This window comes from Macrobrachium nipponense, chromosome 5, assembly GCF_015104395.2.
Source record: "Macrobrachium nipponense isolate FS-2020 chromosome 5, ASM1510439v2, whole genome shotgun sequence".
NCBI classification, from domain to species: Eukaryota; Metazoa; Arthropoda; class Malacostraca; order Decapoda; family Palaemonidae; genus Macrobrachium; species Macrobrachium nipponense.
Genome location: NC_061107.1, coordinates 48072045 through 48099569, shown reverse-complemented (window position 1 = coordinate 48099569; position 27525 = coordinate 48072045). Strand labels below are relative to the sequence as shown.

The 27525-nt window shown below is 37.2% G+C and overlaps 1 protein-coding gene across 1 annotated transcript in view; it reads right to left on the bottom strand.

The window, feature by feature from the left end:
* LOC135215776 (uncharacterized) overlaps positions 1 to 27525 on the bottom strand; it is a 122321-nt gene that overhangs the window by 37203 nt on the left and 57593 nt on the right. Inside the window, exon 3 of the mRNA XM_064250726.1 lies at positions 6788 to 6969. Within this exon, the coding sequence (XP_064106796.1) occupies positions 6788 to 6969 (182 nt within the window). The remainder of the gene's footprint in view (positions 1 to 6787; positions 6970 to 27525) is intronic.

Here is a 27525-nt window from a genome sequence, read left to right as displayed (position 1 = left end):
ACATTTGCATATAAATCACGATAAATAGAAAAAAATCGACGTTTGGTCAACTTTGACTACCGAAATGGTCGAGAAACGCAATTGTAAGCTAAAACTCTTACAGTCTAGTAATATTCAATCATTTATCTTCATTTTCAAACAAATTCATAGTCTCTAGCACAATATTTAGATTTATGGTGAATTTTTTAATAAAATTTTTCCTTCCCTCCGTGAGGATTCTCCGCTGCAAATCTCTGAAATGCTTACGTCGCATTCTCGTAATATTTGCTCCGTTTCATAGTTTTATATATGAAAATGTGCGCAATTTTATGTAGAATACAACTAAAAAATAATTGAAGGTCGTAGCTTTTCTCATTTTCGAAATATTTGCATATAAATCACAATAAATAGAAAAAAATCGATGTTAGGTCAACTTTGACTCTACCAAAATGGTCATAAAACGCAATTGTAAGCTAAAACTCTTACAGTCTAGTAATATTCAGTCATTTATCTTCATTTTGAAACATATTCGAAGTCTCTAGCAAATTATTCTGATTTATGGTGAATTTCTGAAAAAAAAAAAAAACTTTTTCTTTCCCTCCGCACGCCGATTCTCCGCCACAAATCTCCAAAATGCTTACTTTGCATTCTCGTAATATTTGCTCAATTTCATATTAGCCATTTCATAGAGTTTTATATATGAAAATGTTCGCAATTTCATGTAGAATACAAAAAAAATAATTGAATGTTGTAGCTTCTCTCATTTTTTAAATATTTGCATATAAATAACGATAAATAAAATAAATTCGACATTCGGTCAACTTTAACTCGACCGAAATGGTAGAAAAATGCAAATGTAAGCTAAACTCTTACAGTCTAGTAATATTCAATCATTTACCTTCATACTGAAACAAATTGGAAGCATAGAACAATATTTTGATTTATGGCGAATGTTTGAAAAAAACACTTTTTTACGTCCGCTCGTTACTAATCCATGCATCATTTTGTGATAATATTTTTTCTGTGTTGCTTTGATCGTTTTACAATGTGTTATATACCAAATTAATCACAAATTTAGTGTACAATACAACAAAAAAAGTAACTCGTTAGCTTTAACCGATTTGCTCACAGCGAGATTTGTATACAATTATATATGAAATTTTTTTTTGCGCTGTCATATATCACAATATTTTTATATACGATATTTTTTTTCATTTCTGATGGTTGCATATTAAACTTCAGGCAATGACAAAAAAAAGGAGCCAAAAATGAACTCTTAATCTTGAAAACTAAGCGTGCTGTCATTTTTTGAAAAAAACATTTTTTCCGCTTCGGCGCTCACTCTTGAACCCCGCCGGCATACGGGAGACGATTTTCAATATACCGCTTCGGCGCTTAAGGGTTAAGATAACATTTATTCGCCAACGCATTTCGTAACACGTTACATCCTCAGTGCTACGAAAGAACAATAAAAAACAAATTAAAGCTTATGGAAAACAACTTTTACTCAAAACAATAAATTAAAAATAAAATTAAAATTACAAGTAAATCTTATAAGTACTTAAAAAACAGGAGTTAAATAAACACCTGTCATATGGAAAGTTGAAAATTTAGAGAATACAGTACAGTGGGTAAAATACACAGAAAACAATGATTTAGGCCAAGTACAGTTGAACCAAAGAAGTGTGCGAGTTTATTTTGGGCACTAACTACTTAATAGACACACAAGAATAGGCAGTTCATAAGGATGGCTAGTTTGGCCCAAGACAGTAAAGTCAGTGAATATAATATTGGTGTTACAAATAAGAGAATGGTTTCTGATATTAGAAAATTCGAAATTGGACAGCCTCCAACCAGTTCGAAGACTGATACCTTTAAAAGAATTGGCCATGACACTTAGCAGTTGTTTAGTCGATCTGACACAGATCCCCGAATCACATTTGGGGCAAGCATATTTGTAAACGAACGCCGATTGGAGTGTTGGGAGCCTATGTTTAAATTTGAAAAATGAAAAAATTGTCAGAAGTCTGGGAAGTAGTTGTTTTCCATGTGTTTTAATTTGTTTTTTATTGTTCTTTTGTAGCCGTGCAGATGTAACATGTTACGAAACTCATTGGCAAATAAATGTTAATTGATTACTGTCTACTTGTTATCTATCCTTGATGTATATATGTATATAACATACACTGAAGAACAGTGACAGGCTAGGGACAAGAATGTTGAGAGTTGCCATGCATAAATGAAATTTTTTTTCGGTGATTTGTTTATGTTTGTTTTCTTTTTTGTTTATGATACACAAACTGATATTATTGCCATTAAAAGGATATGTACAGTACAGTACTGAGACATACAAGAGAGAGAGAGAAATTTCCCGTCATGGGTACAGCACAAAACTATATATGCGTATATATTTTGTGAATGAATAGTATAAGAAATTATTTATTGTCTTTTTGCAGTACTATACTACAGTAATACCTCGACATACGAGAGTCCCAACATACGAGAAATTTGAGATACGAGGAAAGTTTCGAGCAAATTTTTGCCCCGAGATACGAGACAAATTTAAGATACAAGGATACGAGATGGTTCCCAATGTGGCCGCTAGGTGGCCGAGTGTGCGAGAAGCTGCTCACGAGGACAGCATCGCTCGCTCTTTCCCGTCGGATCTCCGTTGCGGCGTAAAGTTATCTCTGAGCATTGGCCGTAGTGTTTGCATTTTTTACGTGTTTTTTGTGTTAATCAGTGCAGAATTAAGTGAATAAGAAATGGGTCCAAAGCAAGCGAGTGCAAACAAGGGTAGTGAAAAGAAAAAGCGTATGATGACAATCGAGATAAAGCATGAAATAATCGAAAAACATGAGAGTGGTGTACGAGTGACTGAGCTGGCTCGCAATATGAGAGGAGTACATCAACAATATGTACCATCCTCAAGCAGAAGGATGCTATAAAGAGCACCAAGCCTTCCAAAGGACTAACCATCCTTTCCAAACCGCGCAATGATATTCATGACGAGATGGAGAGGCTTCTTTTAATACGGATAAAGGAGAAACAGTTGGCGGGAGATAGCGTGACCGAGACGATCATCTGTGAAAAGGCCAGTGGAATCTACAATGACTTGAAAGGAAAGCAAGCAGCTGAGAGAAGGGAGACTTCGACGCCAGCGGAAACCTTCAAAGCCAGTCGTGGCTGGTTCGATAATTTCAAAAAACGGACTGGGATACACTCGGTTGTGAGGCATGGAAAAGCAGCAAGTTCTGACTCGAAAGGCGCAGTGGACTACGTCAAAACCTTTGCCTCAGTTATCGCAGAACAAGGATACATCCCCCAACAAGTGTTCAACTGTGATGAAACTGGCCTTTTCTGGAAGAATATGCCCAGGAGGACATTCATCATGGCAGAGGAGAAGAGACTACCGGGCCATAAACCCATGAAGACCGGTTAACTCTAGCCTTGTGTGCCAATGCCAGCGATGACTGTAAGGTCAAGCCACTGCTAGTGTACCACTCAGAAAACCCATGTTCTTTCAAGAGCCAAAGGATCTTGAAAGAAAAACTGCAAGTGATGTGGCGCGCTAATGCTAAGGCTTGGGTTACGCCGCATTTCTTCACAGAATGGGTTAATCTGTGCTTTGGTCCGGCAGTCAAAAAATATTTGGCCGAGAAAAGCCTGGCAATGAAATGTCTCCTGGTCCTTGACAATGCCCCTGGTCACCCTCCTGGTCTCGAAGAGGACATTCTTGATGAGTACAGGTTCATCAAGGCCTTTTATCTCCCGCCCAACACCACACCACTCCTCCAGCCCATTGACCAACAAGTAATTTCCAACTTTAAAAAACTGTACACGAAGTATTTGTTCAAGAAATGCTTCAATGTCACAGACAACACCAATCTCACCCTTTGTGAATTTTGGAAGGAACATTTCAATATCGTCCATTGCTTAAAAATGATTGACGATGCACGGCAGGGTGTCACATGAAGAACTCTTAATCCAGCATGGAAGAATTTGTGGCCAGCTTCCGTCGCTGAGAGGGACTTTGAAGGGTTCAATACGCCAGACCCTGATGAACCTAAACCTATTGTGGTGGATGAAGTCGTGTCTCTTGGAAAGTCCATGGGGCTGGAGGTAGATGAGGCAGACGTGAACGACCTTGTCAAGGAGCATCAGGAAGAGCTCAAGACACAGGAATTGATCAAGCTCCAGGAGATGCAACTTTCGGAGGTGCTGCAAGAGCTCAGTAGCGAGGAGGAGGTGGAAAAAGAGGACCGCCTTTCTACGAAGGAAATCAGAGACATGTTAGCGAAGTGGAAGGATTTTATGGAAAAGAGGCACCCGGACAAGTTGGCGTGTGGTTGTGCATTAGCCTTTTGTGAAGACACTTGTGTACGTCATTTTCGTAAAATTTTGAAGAGGAGACAAAAGCTAACATCCCTAGATAGGTTCCTTTTAAAAAGGCCGGCAAAAAGTGAAGGTGAAAGCGAGTCAAAAAGCGAGGCAAAAAGAGCCAAGCCGGAATAAGAAGAAAAAAAAATGAAAGTGAAAACAAAATTACAATTAAGTTTAGTGTAACATACGATTAACATTTATTTTTAAATGTGTGTTCAGTAAGCTAATTTCATTCAAGTTAAATTTAAAGTTTAAGTTATGTTACGTAGTGTTACAAAAGTGTAGCGTACCGAACGTGTTGCCGTCAAGTCTCTCTCCTCTCCTTTCTCTCTCCCTCCTCCTCCGCACACACCGCCGTCAGCCGCTACCGTCTGTCTCGAAGGTAAGAACTCCATAATAATGTCACATTTTATTGCAGACCATAATATCATAATCAGTACATAGGTATCTGTTATTTTGTGGGCGTAGGTTGCGAATTAGAACAATTAAAAACATGTTTTTCCACTGTAACATACTGTTTTTAGGTGTTTTTTTCAGAGGGTGGGAACGGATTAATTTTTTTAAATTTATTTTATATGGGAAAAATTGATCCGAGATACGAGCGAATAGACATACGAGCTCGGGTCCCGGAACGCATTAAGCTCGTATCTCAAGGCATTACTGTATAATATTAATGTATAAATACAGCAAAATACAGTAATCAAATTGTAATTTTGTCCTTTATTTACAATCTGAGACCCAACACCTCATTCTGGAGTACAGCGCTATCAACCCATCAACAGCACCTTCAGAAAACAGCAGTGCGCCAACACAGTAAATTTGAAAATATGCTCCAATATGCATGCCAGAAATCTGAAGGAACTGGATTCCCGATGGCTGATTTTTTCTATGTCAACTTGTACATTAAATACAGCATAAAATACTGGAAAAAAGTAGATATTAACCCTTAATGGATGGGAGTAATAAATCAATATGCAGCAGCCAAGGCAGGCAAAACTTTGAGGTTAGCCAATTTAAGAAAAAAACAACTCAATGGAGAGAAGGAAGATTTGCAAATGCATATGGTATAAAAAAAAATTCTAAAAGATTTTCCCTGCCTTCCACAGTAAGTTGAAAATTATTATTTACAACCCCTGGTGGGGACTCTTACAAGACAATTGTAAATTTTACGAAGTTATACATGATTTTCATAATGAATAAATTTATTTTATTTGTAAAAATATAATTATAGCTTACACAAAATCAAAACATAAGAAATAAATTTTGTAACAAATTTTGATCATATTTGTTGTAAAATATTTAAATAAATTTACCAAGAACGAAGATGCAATAGCTTTTGGATCTACGTATACGTTTTTATTAATATCGCTTTGTATTTTTCTTTGCAAAATTACATATACAACTGACATACTATCATAAAAGAAAAGAACTGAAACCAACAGCAACCCCATGGTATATTTATCAGCAAATTTACAAAAAGACATCATGTATGACAGGTACTACATGCTTGTAGTCAAGATCACAAATAAGCCCTGAGTCGACGAGTCTCTCATATTAGCCAGTCTGTAAGTTGCCACTAGTAAATTCATGGGCTGCAGAAGTAATAACACCTCTTTCCCATCTGATTCCCCCAAATCAATGGCGTGTAGTATTACTACTCGCCATGAGACATTCCGTCCACCACCCAAACCCTGTTATTGCTATATATGTGAGCATGTCTGTCCACTAAGGGTTAGCTTAAGTCTATAGAAAGTGAACATTCAAGGTTAATTTTAGGCGGGAATGGAAAATGCATATACAGTTGGTATAAATACTTGAAGTTAGGAACCACAAACATGAAAGTCTTGCCAAGGAAATTTAGGTCCACCTCTAAGTACCAAGTTGAATGTTAAGAGATTTTAATTAAAACATGAATATGCAAGCGGAATAAGAATGAACAATATATAGTTAATGAATAAAATATGCATTAATACTTAAGGATTAGTTTAAGCACTTGAAGTCTTATTAAAACCAAAAGACTTCCCATCCTGTCAACTTGCTAAGGATAATTCAATGAAGAATAGGAAAGCTACATTTTACTGTAATATACTAAAAATAAAATAACTTGCCAAGAAGGACAATTCAGTCAAACTACATTTTTACTGTAACAAGATAAAATAACTTACCTAGGTGTATTTAAAGGTTTTAATACTGTCAACTTGGTATTCAGTGAAATATTTATCAATAATCTACATCCGAGAGAAAATCTGCATTACACAAGACAAAATCAATCACTGGAAAACTTTATTTGGGATCAAATATTGCTGCTATATCATAGGAAAATATATGCAACTATGAAAAGGCCAAGAAAAATATTTAGCATATCACTAAACTAAATAAAGTAAAAGCATATACGTAATCCATTACAATATAACGTTCAACTTACGGTGGCTTACGGCAGCTCTTTGAGTGGCTAAACCAGTCATCAATCTGACAAACTTTGGAGCAATAAAAAGCTTTACAAACTGAGCATCTTAATTTCCCAATAGATGAACAACCATCTGCAACACAAGGACGGGGTTGCCTCCATCCAGCAGACACACAACCCACATTTATTTCAACAGCAACCTGTAAGAATTTTATTTATTAGTACAGAAGCCCATTACTCTGCGGTTAATGGGACCAAATAGGCAATACTTTATTCTGTACCACCAAGTGGCCATCAAAACATATTATTAAAACAAACATCAGTTACCCTATACTGTGCTTACCATTATATTGTTCATGTTTTTCTATCTCACAGTAATATTCAAACAATCATGATAAAAGACAAACTTGTTCAACTAGGTATTCATTCATCAAAATGCATTAATACATAATACACAATTGAGGAAAATTTTTTGTCATATCTTAAACTGGCCTACCATCTACTATTATGAATTCAGTTAGGCTAATCTATTTGACCAAGAAACTTCTTTGCATGCATAAAGTACCATAGGTATGTTACAAGCATAAACCAGACAAACAACCACCTATTTGTTTTCCTTGTAGTTTGTTTTCTTAAACCCTATCACCATATTTGTGCATAAATCTATAGAATTTACAGTAATTACTGTATTAAAAATTTATATTTCATCTTATAATGAGTATAAAAGTATTATTTTCTTTTGTTTACAAGATTTAGCCACTCCTTACAGTAATTTTTCATCCATTATTTTTTACTTTTGCCATCCCAAATGTTATACAATTTATACTGGATGTTTGCTACACAATCTAACATGGCATAGTCAAGGTAGTTGAGGATGAGAAAATGGACAGTACCATAAGAAAAAAATTAATCCAAATGAACAGAATTCTTCATAGGACACTACAACGATAACTTTTCCTAATTCCCGTAATGATAAGACTTTTTTTTTGTTTGCGCGCGCATGTGGTTGTAACAACATATCTGGTGATGTTTTCTATACTCATCATGATCATTATAATACAGGGTGTCCATACAGTCCCAGTACCATTCTCAGCAATATATACCCGTAATGGTACTGGGACTTTATGGACACCCGGAACAGCGAAAGCATGTACTACTATGTACAAGTATAGCAACTCCCATATGCAACTTTTGACCAGCTTCCCTAATCCTTCAACATATTTTCGTCTAAATCACGTACTGTACCTGTATTCTTGGTGAACAATGTAAAATCGCAATGTATTATCTTAAGTTGTCATTAATGAATACTGTACATTAACATCATATGACATACAGTAAACCACCCACATTTGCATTCTCAAGATTCACAGACTCACCTATTTGTGGATTTTTCTGTGGAACCTATCTAAAAATCATTCTCGGGAGAACTCACTCATTCGCAGGTTTTTCAGTGGAACATCTATAAAAATATTCGCAGGTCCCCACTATTCACAAATAAGAATTGTTTCGTAAACCAATATTCTATATTTTCATATCCTTTACCTTATAATATGTGACATTAAATATTATATATAATAATAATAATATTAGTTCATGCTGGGACTTGGTAACGAATGCTCATTATAGCTAATGATGATATCAGTTGTGCAGTCTGATGAATGCGATGAGTAGACTGCACCCTCTGAGGGTGCCTCTTTGCCTTCTTCAGGAGGCACTTCATCAGGGCTTTCGGGAGATACCAGCCTCTTGATGTGGCTGAACATATTAACAAAGTTGGTATGGTAGGGCTTCATGAGTTCACTAATAGTACTGGTAAAGTCTGTAGCCCTTTCTTCATTCTTATCCCTTGCCTTAACCATTGTCTACATCTGCCTTACTTAACTGTTCAATTTGTACAGACCACAAAATTGTTCAAAACCCTGGTCAGTTGGTGGGATAGTAAAGATGGCGGAGTTCTTCTCCAAGATTGACCTCCCCAAGATTTTTACCCTGTTCATATTCATTCTCAAGACAGGCGACTGCTCTTTATTTTCTCCTTATTTGTCATTAATTATATGGCTTCTAATGCTTAGGTTCTTTGCCAGGAACCTTAGAAGAAGCAGAAAATTTAGAGGACACTTTAGTGGAAGATTTCAAAGAATATTCTTAGTCCGTAGTGGTATATACTGTACACACAAAACAAGCACAAACAAGAGAACAGTGAACTGTATTGGGTTAATTGGGTATAAATTGCACATTTATATTTTGCACATAACTGTACATTTTATGAAATGTTTTGTTTTAAGATGATTTTTAAATATAATACATATGTACCGTATATACTCGAGTAACGTGCGATCTCGCATATCATGTGACCCCCAAATTTTCACCAATAAACAGTGGTTTTGTCATGTTCTCATGTATCATGCTAATGGCCGAGTCATTCAGATGTGTGCTGCTGCTAGTCAAGTTACCGTAATTTTCTTACTAATCTCGAGAATTGAATAGAATATCTCAATTAAAAAAGAATCCCAAGATAATAAAATAATTGTAAAAATAACACGCCTTGGAGTCCTAAATCATTCTCTCTCTCTCTCTCTCTCAGGAATAAATACAGGCGGTCCCCGGGTTACGACGGGGGTTCCGTTCTTGAGACGCGTCGTAAGCCGAAAATCGTCGTAAGCCGGAACATCGTCAAAAATCCTAAGAAAGCCTTACTTTTAATGCTTTGGGTGCATTGAAAACTATGTAAACTGCATTCTTATGGCATTTTTCATCAAAAAAAACCTTCAAATATTGATTATTTTGCATTTTTGGTGTCATATTTCATCTCCCAGATGAGCGTTGTATGCATCGTAACCCTGGAACATGCGTCGTAACCCTGGAAATAACGTCGATTGACAAGCGTCATAACCTCGGAACGTCGTAAGCCCACACCGTCGTCACCCGGGGACTGCCTGTACTGTAATTTGAGTCTTCCACCAACGGGTATCAGTAAATGTGTAGACATTGTGTGTGTGTTTAAAAAAATGTGCAGTACACACATTCATTTATCCGATGTTTCGGTTTTTGGAATTTTTCAGATTTCGGAAATGTGAGGTCAGATGCATAATCAAACAAACATCACTACTGCAGCAAAAACATTTTTTCCCTTATTTTTTTTCATTGTTGTTATTTATTAATTACAGTTTATTTAAATAAATATTAATATACATAATACTGTTAAATGAATGTGAGATAATTATGATCACCTATAATAAAATTGTGGGAAAATTAATACCCTATGTTCACTAATAGCTATCATTTTCAAAACTAACATTCTGTAAAACGCAAAAAATAAATGTACATAACAACCAAAATATAATAATGTTTTGCAGTTCAACTTGTGAATTTTAATAAGTATGACTATATAATATATCTCACCATATCGATCTTGAAGTTGAAGAGTCGTCAAATTTTGAGGATGGTCCGGGAAAAGGATTTGTACTTTGTGATTATGTATCGCTACAACACCATGTGGTATTTTCATACCAATATTGATGACGCATCGCTACGACACACTGGTATTTTTCATATCACTATACATTATAAAGTTAAAATGATCCTATTATATAATTGTTTTCACGAAGAAATAATTATATAAAGAAAATTATTGAGTAATTTTTGCCGTCAGCAGTCAGAAATCACGAACATGGTAACGTTCAAACATAGTGCCATCCACAGCATATATCTATAAATAGAACAGAAGCAGAGGGCAGTCATTGGATAACAGATCTCCATGGCTACCAACCAACCAATCAGGTGTCAGTTATACTACTCTGTGAATTTCTTAGAATGAACGTTTACACGCGAAGCTAACGATGACGTGTGTATTTTGCATACAGTACGTAGTTTTAGTTTTTAATAGTGTAAGTATTTTACTGATTACATGAAGAATAGAATGATTCCTTCTCATTACTTTGAATGCAAAATGGTTTGAAGATTCTTCCGGAAAAAGAAAAGAGAAAAAAATTTCTTTAGAAGATGATACCTATTTACTAACACGGTTGACATACCTTCAAAACAAAATTCAGCTCTTTAATCTCAGGAAAAATGTTAATCTTTCTACATACAGTTACGCATGTGCTTATACCTATTGGTTTCAGAGACTCAAGTTAACACTTACAGAATAGTTGAGAGGAGAGAGAGAGAGAGAGAGTTCATCCTAGATGGCCTTGGTTAATCTCTCTAATCTCTCGAGGAATGTCAAGATTTGTTCCCTGCTCTTTGTAAATTTAGTCCATGCGACTGACAGCAACAAATTTTTTTTTTTTTTGTCTTCCAGATATGAATTACCCGTACTGCACATTTTGTAACAAGCATGAACACACTGCCTGCATATGTACTAATGCCCACTGGTTAAATATACTCTCTCTCTCTCTCAGGAGAGATACCGTCAATTCAATTTATCAGTATCTTTTCCTGATAGAGTAAATATTTAGGACTCCAAGGCTTGGTATATGTCAATTATTTTATTATCTTGGGATTTTTGGTTAATCTTGGGATTTTCCATGGTCAACTCTTGGGATTAGTAAGAAAAATGCAATTATTTGAGTAGCAGTAGCAGCAGCTTCAGCGCACACCCAAATGATCAGCTAAGCCTAGCACGCCAAACTATAGTATTTACAAAATGAACAGAGCTCTCTGGCTGGGCTGTTTTGGTCCTCCCACTTGTATGATCGCATATCTGCCAAATTTATAACAACAACAGAGATAAAACCATTTCTCCCATTACAGATATCAAATATTATCTTTTCCGTTACGCAGAATTCTAAATAAATTACGTAAGTTCACAATTGATAAAGTTTTTTTATGCAATAACAAGAAACGGAGTCAGATTTTCTATCAACATGGCATCTCATTTTGGTGCTGTTGCGAATATTTCAACCAGTTCCACGTGCATTTAAATCCATACTGACTGTACAGTCTGGAGGCAGTTCTCCCTTCTACACATCTTGATTTCTTAATATCGTAGGTATAGAATAAATTGGTGAGCAAGGAAATATGAAATAAAGCATAACAGATTAAGTTTGAAGAGTGAGAAAATAAACAATCGTATACAGACAGATTCTCTTTCTCTCTCTCTCTCTGACAAAATAATAGATAGGAAACAATGACTGAATATTGGTTGAATGAGATATGGCAAAGTTTTGGCCTGACTGAAGTGTGGAATGACTTTGACACCGACTTACAAGTTATTCCTGGTCATCTCACAGCCATGGATAGACATCAACTTCACAGCCGAGAAAGGTATGGAAAATGCGAAATGCGGGCCTATGTTGTCCCTTAAAAAAAACTCTCGCTCAGACAGAAGTAAGATTTAGGAGAGAGAGAGAGAGAGAGAGAGAGAGAGAGAGAGAGAGAGAGAGAGAGAGAGAGAGAGAGAGAGAAGGGCCGAATAGGAAGGAGATTAAAGTACCTGGGAATGAAAACCCCTTATAATCTTATAATTATAGCCTCGGGGTTTGTCTCAAGGACATTCAAAGGTCTGTCACACACGGGCATTTGTTTTTTTTTTAAATTAGCATGAGGGCAGATCTTTAAAAGCCACGCCAGAGAGCTCGCCACGGTGACAAGACTATACCTTCCATATGAATTGATGATGTCCTATACGAAGATGCAGGAGATGAAGATGAAATGATCAAAGATCTGGAAGATGACGAATATGATGACTGCCTTCATGGCGAAGAATTCAGAGCAGTATTTGATGATACGGACACGGAGAATGACTTTGGAGGATTTTAGTTGATTAATTTTATGCATTTTTTTACTTTAATAAATTTTCACTTACCTGTGTATCCTAAAATAAAAATAATAGTTCAAGTAACAAATGTTTCTTTTACTGAGTAAAACAAAAAGTAAAAAATCCTTTGGTATTGTGCCTTAAATAACTGATTTGGAAATTATAGATGGTTAGTCTAGAACAGTTAAACATGTTGTATAAACCAAAATAATGCAAATGGCGCACAATCGCTCTTTTGTATTTTAAAATACAATAGTAATATGAGAATGCATACAATATTATTGGATATAGTGAGGTACAAGTAAAGCATAACTTTTTAAAAGATCTACTGTTTTCCTCCGGTAGTAACTATCGCAATCTGCCGATTTGGGAAAGCATAGACGGTACGCTAATTTCATACCACATGTATGATGCGACCCCTTTAAAATTAGCTTCAAAATTAGGTTTCAAAAGTCGCATAATATGCGAGTATATACTGTACATTGTTTTAGGATCATATTTTATAAGTACAGAGAGCATATCTAAAATAAGCAACTTTTCTACTGCCTAGAATCACAAATCTGGGCATCTCATGACTTCAGTCTGCTTATGACAGCAAGGCAGAATGTAATGCGTCTGTCTCACACGACGTCTTTTTGTAAATTTGCTTGTAAATATACTAAGAGGTTGCTGTTTTTTTTTTCTTTTACAATAATATATCAGTTGTAAATATAATTTTGCAAAGAAAAATGCAAAGAAATATAAGACAAAAATTGTAAATAAAGTTACTGAATCTTCATTCTCGGTAAATTTACATAAATATTTATCAACAAACATGCTAAGAATTTCTTGGTGATTTTATTTCTCATCTGTTTTGATATTGTGAGTTGTAATTATAATTTTACAAAATAAAATAAAATTATTTGTTAGAAAAAACACATATAAGTTGGTAAAATTTACGACTGTCTTGTAAAAGAGGGCCCACAAGGGGTTGTATTTAGCATATCTTTCTCTTTCCATTGATGTGTTATTTTTTCGTAAATTGGCTGACCTCAGGGTTTACATGGCCTGAGAGCTGGATATTGATATATTTACCCTTCCAGTAAGGGTTAAAAGATGCGTCACCCAAGCCAACTTTCCGTAGATAAACAATTCATATGACACCATGATGCCCTCTTAAGAGTAGTACCCAGACGAAACGATACTCAACACTTCATTGGTCGTCATCTGCAAAACAGCCAATATTCATTTTCCTTGGTGCACATTTGTTGTACACATGGCATTGATTGGTTGAAAGCAGAGTCTCATCTCGCGAAGATGGAATTGTGGGTACTGCGCACCTCAAAAAGCCTCACTGAATAGAGAGCTACTAATATACAGGACATAATCACGAATATGTTTTATGTATCACCAAATATGTGTCAATGGCTCCTAAAAAGCGCTCAGCTTCTTCTAAGTCTTCTGGCAAAGTGCCTAAACGAAAGAGGACAATCATGAAGCATGACAAGATGGCGAAAGTTATCGATATGTTGGAGGGCAAAAGTTTGCTGTAGTTGGAAGCCATTTTAATGTGAAAGGGAGCAGAGTGAGATACATTAAGCTTTGTTACAAAAACAGTGTCGACAGTGCAAGATAAAACAATTTACGGATGAAGTCTGCAATGGCATACTAGATCAAGGACTACCATGAGATGAACATGCCCCTTGACTCTAACGTCATACATGAAAAAGTATGACAACTCTACCAGCAATTATCAACTGCTATGGAAGGCAACGACATAAAATAATAGGAAGTCATCGATCTAGAGGCACAGACAGGTGGTGAAGAAGTGGAATTAGAGGTGAGGAAGTGGAATTAGAATTCTTAGACTTAGATGAACCTGCACCTGAAGATGATGATGATGAAGATTGAAAGCCACAACAGATCACCATCAGCTCCTTGAAGTTTTCAAGCGAGGAAATTATGGTTTCACCGGTTCCAGAAGCGATTCCACCTAAAGTCTTTCCCTACATGAGGAAGCAGCATTAGCGGACAAAGAGGAGGCCCCAAAATATCCCTCGACCTTCAAAGGATATAATCCAAGAGAAAGGATACCAACCAGAACAGGTGTTCAATATGGCCTGTTCTGGAATTAGATGTCTTCCTAGACATACTTAATGAAGGATGAAGCTAAAGCCACCAGATTCAAGGCACAGAGGGACAGGGTTATTAACAAGGTTGAAAACCCCCATGGGACTCACGAATAAGAACAAGGCAATGTTGCCTGTGCTCTAGATGCACAATCCCAAGGCCTGGATCACCAAAGTCCTCATACAGTACTGGTTCCATCAGAGCTTCATTCCTCAAGTTAGGCAATACCTGGGCAACTTGGACATCTGGAGTTCAAGGTGCTTCTAACTATGGACAATGCTGGTGGCCAACCTCTCAATCTTTATTAAAAGGGATTCCAACTCAAGTTTCTCCCTCTCAACACCACCTCTCTCCTCCAGTCTATGGACAAGGGCATGACCTGTACCTCCAAGGCACTCTTAAACAGGGAACTCTCTCCAGCACCTTGTTGATGCAATGGACAGTGACAGTGATCTACACTGAAAGACTATTTTCGTAAATTTACGATTGCCATGTATCTGTCCGTCATCGACCAATCGCTGAAGGACATTAGAAAAGAAGAAGAAGAAGACTGAGCACATGCTGAAGTTAGTTGTGACCGGATTGTGTGCATAATTATACGGGAATCTCTCTTCAGGAAATTCAACATTCAGCCATTAATGAGGCAGTCCAGTTGGCGAGGATTCTTGGTGGTGAAGGTTTTGATATCACCGAGGATGAAGTCAGCACCCTCATTGATTCCCACTCTGACCCCCTAATAGATCAGGATTTGGAAGACCTGATGAAGTCTTCCAGCAAGGAAGTACACCCTCCAGGTGCAGATGAGCAAGAGCAAGAGGAGGAGGTGGGGAATGACTTTGGAACACGTCCCAAATTTGGAGATTTGGAGAATGGTAACCAATGCCCAGGAGTTTGTTTCAACATGGGATACTTCCATGGAACACTCCTTATAGTTTTCAAATATCCTTGATAGAGCAATGGAGCCCTATAAGAAAACCCTGCCAACCATGAAGAAGCAACAGCAGCAGCTACCAATCACCATGTTCATCACATGTATGAAGGACCCTCCAAAGCCTCCTCAAACCCATGAATTAGTGTCTCCCAAAGTGCCTAACTAGTGCCTCTTGAATCACCTGAAGAAGTGCCTCCCAAATCGTCTTAGTGCCTCCAAAACCACCTCCTGAAGGTGAGATGTTAACTTCTCTGCTTAGCTGTGCAATCATCTTCATGACCACTCATAGAACTGCACAGCTAATTCATCATTATCATCTTTAATCAACAGTCATCACTGGAGAATACGTTATGTTTTACTAGTATGTATAAAATTATATTTTAATGTTCATACATCTCTCTCTCTCTCTCTCTCTCTCTCTCCTCTCTCCCTTCTCCTACTCTCTCTCTCTCGCTCTCTTCTCTCCTCTCTCTCTCTCTCTCCATAGATACAAATGTTTCCCTTGCAAAAAGAAAATTGGACGGCTCGAACAATAACTGTATAAAAGAAAATGTGCATGACTGAATACTTATGGGGGGACTTTTGAAATGATATTATGTATCATTATGTACTTATAAAGTAGTCAGTCTCATCCTCAAGGGTTACCCTTTCCATGGTCTATCCAGAGCTCCATGGTGACCAGGCTAATGTCAAAAAAACTCTCTTAAAGGGTCTTGTGGCCTGGTATTGTGTTGTAATGATAAACATTTCAACGTGATTCAGTATAAACGGACTCAGGATAAGAGGGCACTTTCTATATCCTTGGTGAATGCTAATATCCAGTTTACCCGAGTCAAAAACCACAAGAAAAACAAGTGGTTATGTGCATATTCACCATCAAATTGCTTACATACGACCAAAATCTGACCAAGCCGCAATTCCTCTCTTCTGGTTGACAGAGAAACCAAGGGCTCCGATGATTTTTCTCTTCGATTTCATTACAGAGGATCTTGGACACATCTAATATGAAAGCTAAGTGCATACTTTTAAGTTCCAGTTAAAAGTGTTTTAGTTTAGAATACAGAACAATGATTTAATTGGGCGTGTAAGGACAGAAATCAGTTTTTTTTTGGCTATCAATTTTTAAACTTTCTACGATTTTTAAGTTGAAAGCGAGTGTTTAATTTCAAGTTCCAGTCAAAAAAATTTTTAGACTGTGGAGCAATGATTTTATTGTACATGAGAAGTCACTAAACAGTTTTTATTTTATTTATTTTTTTTTTGACAGCACACATTGGCGGTAATGACTTAGGGTTGTTAGCTCAAAGAATTTTGTTCTTCGTTCATTCATTTCATTACCGAATTTCGTGGAAACATCCAAATATGTGGATAATTTTCAGTTTAAGTTCAAATTTTTTTAGTTTAGACCATGAAACAATGATTTTATGGTGCATGAAAAGCCATAAATAGGCTTTTTTTGCTAGCACACGTTCATTGGTGCTTCTCATATTTTCTTATGATAATTAGTTTTTTGTAGAAGCAAAATTTTCAAAGATTTTAATCATTCTATTTAGAAGTTTTATATAAAGAAATGTTCCAGAATTATTATTGTGTTTATCAATAAAAGATAACCCTTTCAGATAAAGACATATCCTGATAGGGTAAGGGCCTAAGCAATAGCCTAAGTTTACACCAAAGACCTTAAGATTAGATAAAAGGCTACAGGCATTTTGCCTTTCATAAAGCCTGTATACTTCAGCATTGTCTTATAACTGTAGGCTATCAAGTACATACCCTTAAATGGGAGTTAATTAATCTGGATTAATTAGACAATAACCTAGGCTAGGTGATAGGCTAGCCTAGCCAGGCATAGGTTTTCACACTAGAAAGTTACTGTTTTTATATAGTACACTAACTTGAATGCTACAAATTACACCTTGATAATCCCATACTGTGGCAGAATCACAAGCTCAAAAAGCAAGTGGCAGAAACCCCCCTTCCTCATAAACTTAACCAATCCGGCTGCCAAACTCACCCTCAGCCAACATTTCCTCTTTACACTATAGAATACACGCAAGACGATTGACCTACCTACACACAGAACAAAAAACACAACTCATGTACTCGCCCAACTCCAGATATTCATGGCTATCCTGTGTTGTCCGCTGGTCGTGGTCCCCGAGACAACAACAACTGTCGCAAACCAATACACAACCAAAACCAACACAACAAACAAGGAATACAGCAACAACAAAAGACCACTACACAACCAATCACAAACACAAAAAACAACATAAAAAGGCAACATACACACACACCCACTAACAACACCAAGGAATCACAACAGCTCACCAACAACAAACCTCAACAACTCACAACCACACCAAGAAACCACAACAGCCCACAAAAACAACAACCCTCAAATATATACTTTCACATATAACCCAACAGAAACTCACAAGCACAACAAATCTAACAACACAGGCAAAACAACTCCAAAGCAGACAATATCAAACTTAACAACAAGTAAACAACAAATCCATAACACACAACTTAACTGATTTTCAATGCCTTCAACACTCTTTATAGACCGCTGTCGGCGCTACTGACTATCATAGGTTCTGACCAAAAATTGAATCAAACTGATCCTAACAACCAAATCCAGCTGCACCAGCAGACAACCCAGAACTCACCAACAGCAAATTCAATCTAACCATATATCCACCTCTCTCTCTCTCTCTCTCTCTCTCTCTCTCTCTCTCTCTCTCTCTCTCTCTCTCTCTCTCTCACGGAAAACCAAAACACAAATACATACTACACGATCTCAGCAGCAACACAAACCACGAAACTTTCTCACTCTCTCTCCTCCAATCCTCAAGGACGTTGTCAAATGGAACTCCCATAACTCCGCCATAATACCTTTAACCCTTAGTGGATGGGTAAAAACATTAATATGCTGCTCCTCAGACTGGTTAAACTTTGAGGTCGGCCAATTCATGGAAAAAACACATCAATGGAAAGAGGAAGATATGCAAATGCATATAGTGAAAGCAAAAATATAAAAAAAAACTATTTCCTTACCTTCCACGAGAAGTTGAAAATAACTTTACAACTCCTTGTGGGGCCTCTTTTACAAGACAATAATAAATTTTATCAAAATTATTTTTTTTCTTATAAATAATTTGATTTAATTTTGTAAAATTACAATTGCACCTCACAATATTAATATAGATAAGAAATAAAATCAGTGACAAATTCTTAGCATACTAGCCGAGAATAAAGATTCAGTAACTTTCTCTTTACAATGGTACCTCGAGATACGAAATTAATCCATTCAGAGGCGGCTTCGTATCATGAGCTTTTTGTATCTTGAACCGCATTTTACATGTAAAATGGCTTATCCGTTCCAAGCCATACAAAAACACCCAGGTAAATTTAATAATAAAGCTAAAATGACCAATAAACAATGAAATACTACAACAATTTAGACCATTCAATACCTAACTTAATACGTACTAGTACTAATATGAACGTACCTGTAAATAAAGTGTATTAGTGTACATGGTATACAAGAAATACTGTACGTACATACGTACATATGAAGTAAAATGTGGAACCTTACCTTTCGAGTGAGGCTATCTCCAAAAGTGGCAACAAAGGAGGAGGACAAACGGCAGAAAACTTCTTATAGTACGTACACTTAACTTTACGAAACATTAAAAAATGTCAGGAAACATAAACTAAACTTTACGAAACACATTAACAAAATAAATTTTTTTTCTTTATGATGTTTACATTTTTTTTTGTTACTTTTTTATACTTTACATTTTTTTTTTTCCAAATTTCAATTTCTTCACCACTTTCAACTGTTTTTTCGTAGTATCAACTGGATCTTCCTTTTTGCTTACTCTTACTAAAGTCCTCTAAAAAATAACTATCCAAGGAAGATTGCTTCTGCCTACTTTTCACAATGTTCCTGAAACGACACGGGCAAACGTCATCGAACTGTGCAAGCATACGACCTGTGTAAGCCTTTTCGGGGTGTCTCTTTTCTACAAATGATTGCACCTTATGAAAAGCAGCTAGAGCATCCTTAATTTCTGCCGTTGTCATAGAGTCGTCGTCCTCCTCCTCTCCGCTGCTAGAGAACTCTTCTTGAACAACATAATGTTGCATGGCCTCCAACTCCTTCAGGTCATCCGTAGTAAGCTCCTCTTGGTGCTCCTCGAGAAGGTCACTGATGTCGTCCTCGTCGACAACCAGCCCCATGGACTTGCCGAGCGGGACTTGCCGAGTGCAACGATCTCGTCAAGATCTGGTTGCGAAACAGTTTCAGGATCGTCAACTGTTCCTGAATCTGCAGCACCAGCTTCGTCCACGTCAAATTCCTTGAAGTCTCGGGTGGATAAGGCATCAGGCCAGAGTTTCCTCCACGAGGAATTCAAGGTTCGCCTCGAAACCTCCTGCCAAACTTGATCGATGATTCGGATGCATATCACAACATCGAAATGCTCCTTCCAAAATTCACGCAAGGTGAGGTTTGTGGTATCGGTGATGTCGAAACATCTCTTGAAAAGATGTTTCGTATACAGCTTCTTGAAGTTCGATATCACTTGCTGGTCCATGGGCTGGAGGAGAGGGGTGGTGTTAGGCGAAAGATAAAAAACCTTGATAAACGAATACTCCGCTAGGATATCTTCCCCGAGGCCAGGAGGGTGAGGAGGGGCATTGTCCAACAACAGCAGACATTTCAGAGGGAGGCGCTTCTCTTCCAAGAATTTCTTCACTGTCGGGCCGAAACACAGATTTACCCACTCCATGAACAATAGTCTCGTTACCCAGGCTTTCGTATTAGCCCTCCACATCACCTGAAGCTTCTCCTTTAGCACTTTGTGGGCCTTGAAGGCTCGAAGAGTCTCTGAATGATAGACAAGTAGGGGCTTCACCTTGCAATCGCCACTGGCGTTCAAACAAAGTGCGAGCGTAAGCCTGTCTTTCATAGGCTTATGCCCAGGTAGCTTCTTCTCTTCCTCCGTGATGTACATCCGACGAGGCATTTTTTCCAAAATAGGCCAGTCTCATCACAGTTGAAGACTTGCTGAGAACTGTAGCCTTCCTTGATTACCATTTCGTCGAACGTCTTAATAAAGGCTTCAGTCACTTTCGTGTCCAAGCTGGCCGCCTTCCCATGCCGCACCACCGAATGGATGCCAGTCCGTTTATGGAATTTTTCGAACCACCCATGAGAAGCCTTGAAAGGTGGTTGGCGTCGATGTCCCTTCTCCTCAGTCATCTTCGGCCTGGGCAATCAAATCGCCGAAAATAGCGCTGGCCTTGTGGCAGATTGCCGTCTGTTATCGTATCGCCAGCGATTTCTTTGTCTTTTATCCAGACAAGAAGCAGCCGTTCCATCTCGTCGTGCACATTGTTCCTCTTGCTAGAGAAAATGGTCGTGCCCTTGGAAGGTGTAGCTGCTCTGATGGCATCCTTTAGCTTAAGGAAGGTGCCTATTGTCGACGGATTTCAGCCGTATTCCTTGGCGATCACACTCAATCGCATGCCAGCTTCATACTTTTTTATTATCTCCATTTTTGTCTCCAAAGAAAGCATCCTCTTCTTTCCTACTTCAACTTTCTTGGGACCCATTACTACGTATATACTGTATGCAATCAAGTTATGTAGTGCGTATACGTATATAGTAAAGTTCTCACACAACACGATAAAGTAGTACTACAACGAAATCACAAACAAATTTAGGCTAATAAACGAAATCGTATAGAACGAACAAATTCCGCGTGCTTACGATACCAATGATGCCGCTGAGTGGCCGAAAAAGCGCGCCGCTACATAGATGCATGATGGGATCATGGGAGAGATGCTGACCAACAGGAGAGCAGGATCTTATGGCGGTGACTAGCATCAGGAACCAATGGGAGAGTGGGAGGATAGTGGCGAGTCTACTATGTTGGTGGCGCGCAAGTTTTAAAATTGTTATTGGTGGTCCGGGCGAATCTCGGGACTTTACAGCAATAACCTTTCGTATCTTGAACAATTTTTGTATGTAGAGCAAAAAAAAATCTTCGTGTTTGCTTTCGTATCTCAAGTTTTTTGTAAGATGAGCCTTTCGTATGTCGAGGTATCACTGTATTTGTAAGTTTTTTCCTAATATTTCTTTGCAAAATTACATTTACAATTGACATACTATTGTAAAAGACAAGAACTAAAACCCACAGCAGCCCTTTGGCATATTTATGAGAAAAATTTATAAAAAGACGTCATGAGATAGAGAGGCAGTACATATGCCTCGCAGTCAAAATCACTACTATGCTTGCATGAACTGCCGAGTCTTGATGTTAGCCAGTGTAAAAGTTGCCATTAGTGAACTTATGGGCTATAGAAGTATTGGCACCTCTTTCCCGCCCAATTCTTTCCAAATTGATTGCACTTAATATTGCTTATCTACAAAATCACTCCAAGCACAACCTCAAACCTGTCATTAGTACTCCTGAGAAGCTATCCATCCATTATTGGTTAAAGGTGAATTAATCAATCCGGATTAGAATAACCTATACTAGGTGATAGCCTAACTATAGTTTCATCACATCAGTAAGTTTCACATCAGAAAGTTTTGTTTTATATACAGTAGACCAAACAGCTTAGGACTAGATATAAACAATCTGGGTTAGACAAGAAAAATGTTAGCCTAACTATGAGTTTACATGCAAATAACTTTGTTTATAATTATATAGCCTTTATATTTGATATAGAATAATCTGGATTAGGCAATACCCTCTACTATGCTAAGAGAACAATTTAGGAAACATCCTGCTGTTGGTGTGCCAAGAGGTAGCTTAGCTCAAATAGCATACGACTGGATACAAATATTATCCTAGGCATAATTGAATAACAGTTATGACTAGGGTCTGATACGAATATGGTAGCTTATTGGTAAGGCTATATAATAGTGGAGTTCTTATACAGTCTATCTTTAAAGGTGATATAAACCCAGGACAGGCTGTAGCGTAATTGATTAAGTAGGAACCCCCTTTCTAAGGAAAAATCCTGCCAGTAGCAGTAGTCTAAAAAACAGCATGGTTTATATCATTTAAAGTTTTAAATAAGCCTATAATAAGTAGAGATCTAGAATAACCTGAGCAAGAACCCTCTAGGAAAAGCTCTATTCCTAGTTAACTGTACATTATTCTAGAAGCACTAATCTAAAGCTATTTTTCTAGAAGCATTACCCTAAAGACATATAAAAGAGTGGCTTAGGCTAACTAATAAATCATTATATAGAACATTAGTCCGGATGAACTTGAACCTCAAAGGGCCTAAGTTAACATAGATTTCTTATAGAATCTATTATAAATATGGAAACTGTACGAGGAACTACAGAGATGTCACTCATTAATAATTTAGTACTGACTAGCTGCTAATAACAATTTGCTTAATATCACTACAGGGCTGCCATTATGCAGGACCGTCAGTTCAAGTGTTCTGAATCAAATTGCTCAGTCCATTTTGTGCCAGTGGATATGTCTAAAGACATATCAAAGAGTATAGTCATGAGTATAGTCTTGTGAAATATATATGTACCAAACTTGTAGTATGCTACCGGATAAAAAAGCTCATTTCAAGCTGTCCCAGTGATTCCTAGGGATCAGTAGGACTAAGGAAAGGAAAATTATATCTATCCAGCAAAACTCCGGCAGCAGATATGTAACCCTTTATTCTAAGATCAAGATTTATGTTTGGGTCAAAACCCAGTAACATCAGTCCCCAGTACCTTCCAGGTGTTTTATGTTTGGGGGAAAAAAACCAGTAACATCAGTCTCCACTACCTTCCAGGTTAAGCCCGCAGAGGATGTCAAGGAATTTTTACATGGAGACATATTTACTATAGAATATGAAGTGGCCACTGCCACTAAAATGACCCTGCTGAACCCAGATGGGTCGGGGACAAAAATTTCAAGTAGCCATGGGAGAAACCTAGTGTATGATTCAAACTGGAAACCACTAATTAGTCAGTTATGAATACAAAGCTTCAAATAAAAACATGATAGGGGTTCCAATATTCATCCCTGATGATACTAATAATCCTTAGTTAGACGCATCAGTGCATATTTTCTCTCCCTATAGTAAATATCTAATTAATGAGAGAAAAACTGTAATCGACGCTGTACACGTGAAAGACCACTAATGGAAATGGTCTTCTTACCTCCATCTATAACATTAAAAGCTATAGAAGACACTCTTTACCAAGACCAAAGTTGCCCACCAAGGAGTCCAAGCCTTCTGTCCCTTCATTTTCAAAATTATGAACCCTTAAACGCCAAGCCGGTATTTCCGAAAGTGTCTCCCGTTTGCCAGCAGTGTTCGTGAGTGAGTGCCGAAGCAGAAAAAGTTTTTTTTTTAAATCAGAGCACTCTTAATTTTTAAGATTAAGAGTTCATTTTTGGCTCCTTTTTTTTCATTGCCTGAAGTTTAGTATGCAATCATCAGAAATGAAAAACAATATCATTATCATATACAAATATTGGAATATATGACACTGCAAAAAAAAAAATTCATATATAATTGTATACAAATCACACTGTGAGCAAAATGGTTAAAGATAATGAGTTAATTATTTTGTTGTTGTATTATAAACTAAATTGCAATGATTTTGTTATATAACAAATTGTAAAACAATCAAAGCAACACAGAAAAAATATTATCGCAATATGATGCATGAATTTGTAACGCGCGAACGTAAAAAAAAGTTTTCAAAAATTCACCATAAATCGAAATATTGAGCTAGAGACTTCCCGTTTGTTGCAAAATGAAGGTAATTGATTGAATATTGCTAGACTGTAAGTGTTGTAGCTTACAATTGCAGTTTTCGACCATTTCGGTCGAGTTAAAGTTGACCGAAGGTCGAATTTTTTCTATTTATCATTTTTTATATGAAAATATTTCAAAACTGATAAAAGCTACAACCATGGGTTGTTTTTAGTTGTATTCTACATGAAAATGTGCACATTTTCATATATAAAACTTTATGTAAAAGCTAATTTAAAATAGTGCAAGCATTACGACAATCGGACGAAAAAATTTAAATTTTTTTGGCAGTTACCGCGCGGACGTAAGGAAAAAGTTTTTTTTCTAAACTTAAACCATAAATTGAAATATTGTGCTAGAGACTTCCAATTTGTTGCAAAATGAAGGTAAATGATTGATCATTACTAGAATGTAAGAGTTTTAGCTTACAATTGCGTTTTTCGACCATTTCGGTAGTCAAAGTTGACCAAAGGTTCAAATTTTGGCACTGATCATTATTTATATGAAAATATTTCAAAACTGATAAAAGCTACAACCATGGGTTGTTTTTAGTTGTATTCTACATGAAATTGCGCAAATTTCCATATATAAAACTTTATGTAACGGCTAATTTAAAATGGTGCAAACATTACGACAATTGGACGAAAAAATTTATGATTTTTTCAGAAGTGTTATCGCGCGGACGTAAGGAAAGCTTTTTTTTCATAAATTCACCATAAATCAAAATTTTGTGCTAGACTTCCAATTTGTTGCAAAATGAAGGTAAATAATTGAATATTACTAGAATATAAGAGCTTTAGCTTACAATTGCGTTTTACGAACATTTCAGTAGAGTCAAAGTTGATCGAAGGTAGAAATTTTGGCACTTATCGTTATTTATATGAAAATATTTCCAAACTGATAAAAGCTACAAACATGAGTTGTATTTTATTGTATTCTACATGAAATTGCACACATTTTCATATATAATACTCTATGTAACGGCTAATATAAAATGGTGCAAAAATTATGTCAAAGTGACGAAATAATTTCCGAGATGTGTCGCTGATGCTTTTTAGTGCGAGAAGAAAGAAATTCGCGCTTGCGCTCCTGGGTAAAGATTGTAAACAAAACAACAGCTTGATTCGTGAGCTCCCAGCATCTCCCAAGGGGCATGATTCAAAAGTTTTCGCCTAGTAGGCCTCTAACTATTTTTACGGAAATTTAAAAAAAACTTTTTTTGTTGACGTACCATACGTCTGTTCAGCACCTGACAGATAATTTTCGTCGACGTTTAATACGTCCAATCGGCGTTAAAGGGTTAATCTTATGAAGACAGATTTTCAGAATTTTGTAGTGATCAAAAGACTAGAGACAAAGGCAGAATTAAAAATATCAGTCATCTCAGTTTCGGAAAACTCCATCTACGAATGGGCAATGCTATAGCTCCCTTCTGAATTGGAAAAGCCTACTTTATTTATAGCTACACAGCAATTTAGGACCCCTATGAGAATAATCTCAAGATGCGACAGCCTCAACAGAATTTCACACTGGTATCCCCCTCTTTGATATAATAACGTCTACCCCTTGTTGGAAGTTGCCATCATAGGCTTCCAAATTGTTTCAGAACAATGGTTGCTGTTGTGGTCAAAAGTCATGAGAACCCTGTGGCAAACATTTTATGACTTTTTAGAGCGGGCGAACAAAAGTGCGAAAGGAAACATTGGAGGACTCCAACTAGCCACTTACCAATGTAACTTCATTATTATTTAATAACCCTTACTGTAAGGACTGTTTGAGCAGTCTGTTGTGGTTAAAAACTTGAGCTAAAATCTTAATGGGAAAAAGGGGGATTCAGGAAACAAAAACCCAAAACTTCACTTTACCCAAACCAAAAAGCCTTGTTTAAAAAGGTAAGCCTTCTGTCACCTGAAAAGTTTTTTCTTCAAAGAACAGGTAGTTGTTCAAAATGAATGATGCCTCACAAAAGGCAACAACGGCAAGAAAATCTTTTACACATGGTCCAAAGACCCTCTCATAGGAAAAGGAAAAGTAACAAATGGAATGTCTATCAAGGGCAGGGGCAGAGGACAAGGCAGATACCAATAGGAATGGTATAGTTGGGGGGTCAACTTCAATGACACCATGGGCAATTGAAGTCTTCCCTTTGCAGACATAGCATGAATTTTAAACAGGCTGGGGTGGAAAGAGTTTAACCCTTCCCCCTCCTGTAAAGGGTTTCTTCTAAAAACAAAACCCCTCTCCGGAATGTTACATGCAGATATTTGCCAAACAAGTCTAATTGTCCCCAAAAAAGATTCCTCTAAATGAGGAGTGATCCTAGACCTATCAACACTGAACAAGGTCATTGTTTGCCAAATTCACCTAATGACTACCATTGCCCTAATGCGTTCAATTGTTCTAAAAGGAACTTAGACAACTATAAATCTAAAAGACTGATACTGGCACTTCCCTGTCGCCGTTTCCTTCCGCCCCTTCCTAGGGCTCCATAACGCACCAAGTTCCCGTTATTGGCACCTTATGGCACCACAACATACCTAACAGAGGCACCATCAACCAGTTTTCACTTACTTATTGGCCCCCTGACAATAACCAGGGACTGCCTGTACTAAAGCCCAGTTTCCAAACAGCAATTAGAATGTATAATGGGCTTGTTGCAAATTTGCATCAATAATAGAACCAATACTCACATTACAACAAATGAATAATGCAACAAATTCTAGCTTTCGCATGCAACAAACAAGATGCAAGACAAACTAAAAAAGTTAGAGAGATACTTCAGCCTTGATCCCAGAAGGAATCTCTGGTGATACAGGTCCCCTGACTCCACAGTCTATATGAATACCACTGAACATGAATGTGTACACTCAAAGAAAGAAGTGGAAGGCATCCTCCAACAATGCCAAGATTTACCATGTCTATGTTCACTGGGGGCTACTCTGGCATGACAGGATCAATACACACAAATCCCTAATTGACAGGTTGGAAGGACATTGGGAGGATCTTCAGGTGGCAGGGAGGTAGTATCAATTTCCTGGAGCTGATGGCTTTCTTTTTGTCTCAAACATCTCAATTGTCCAGAAGACACACATTTGGTTGGTTCTAGACATTAATGCCATGCCTTACATTATGAGGTCGGGATGATACTCACCTCCC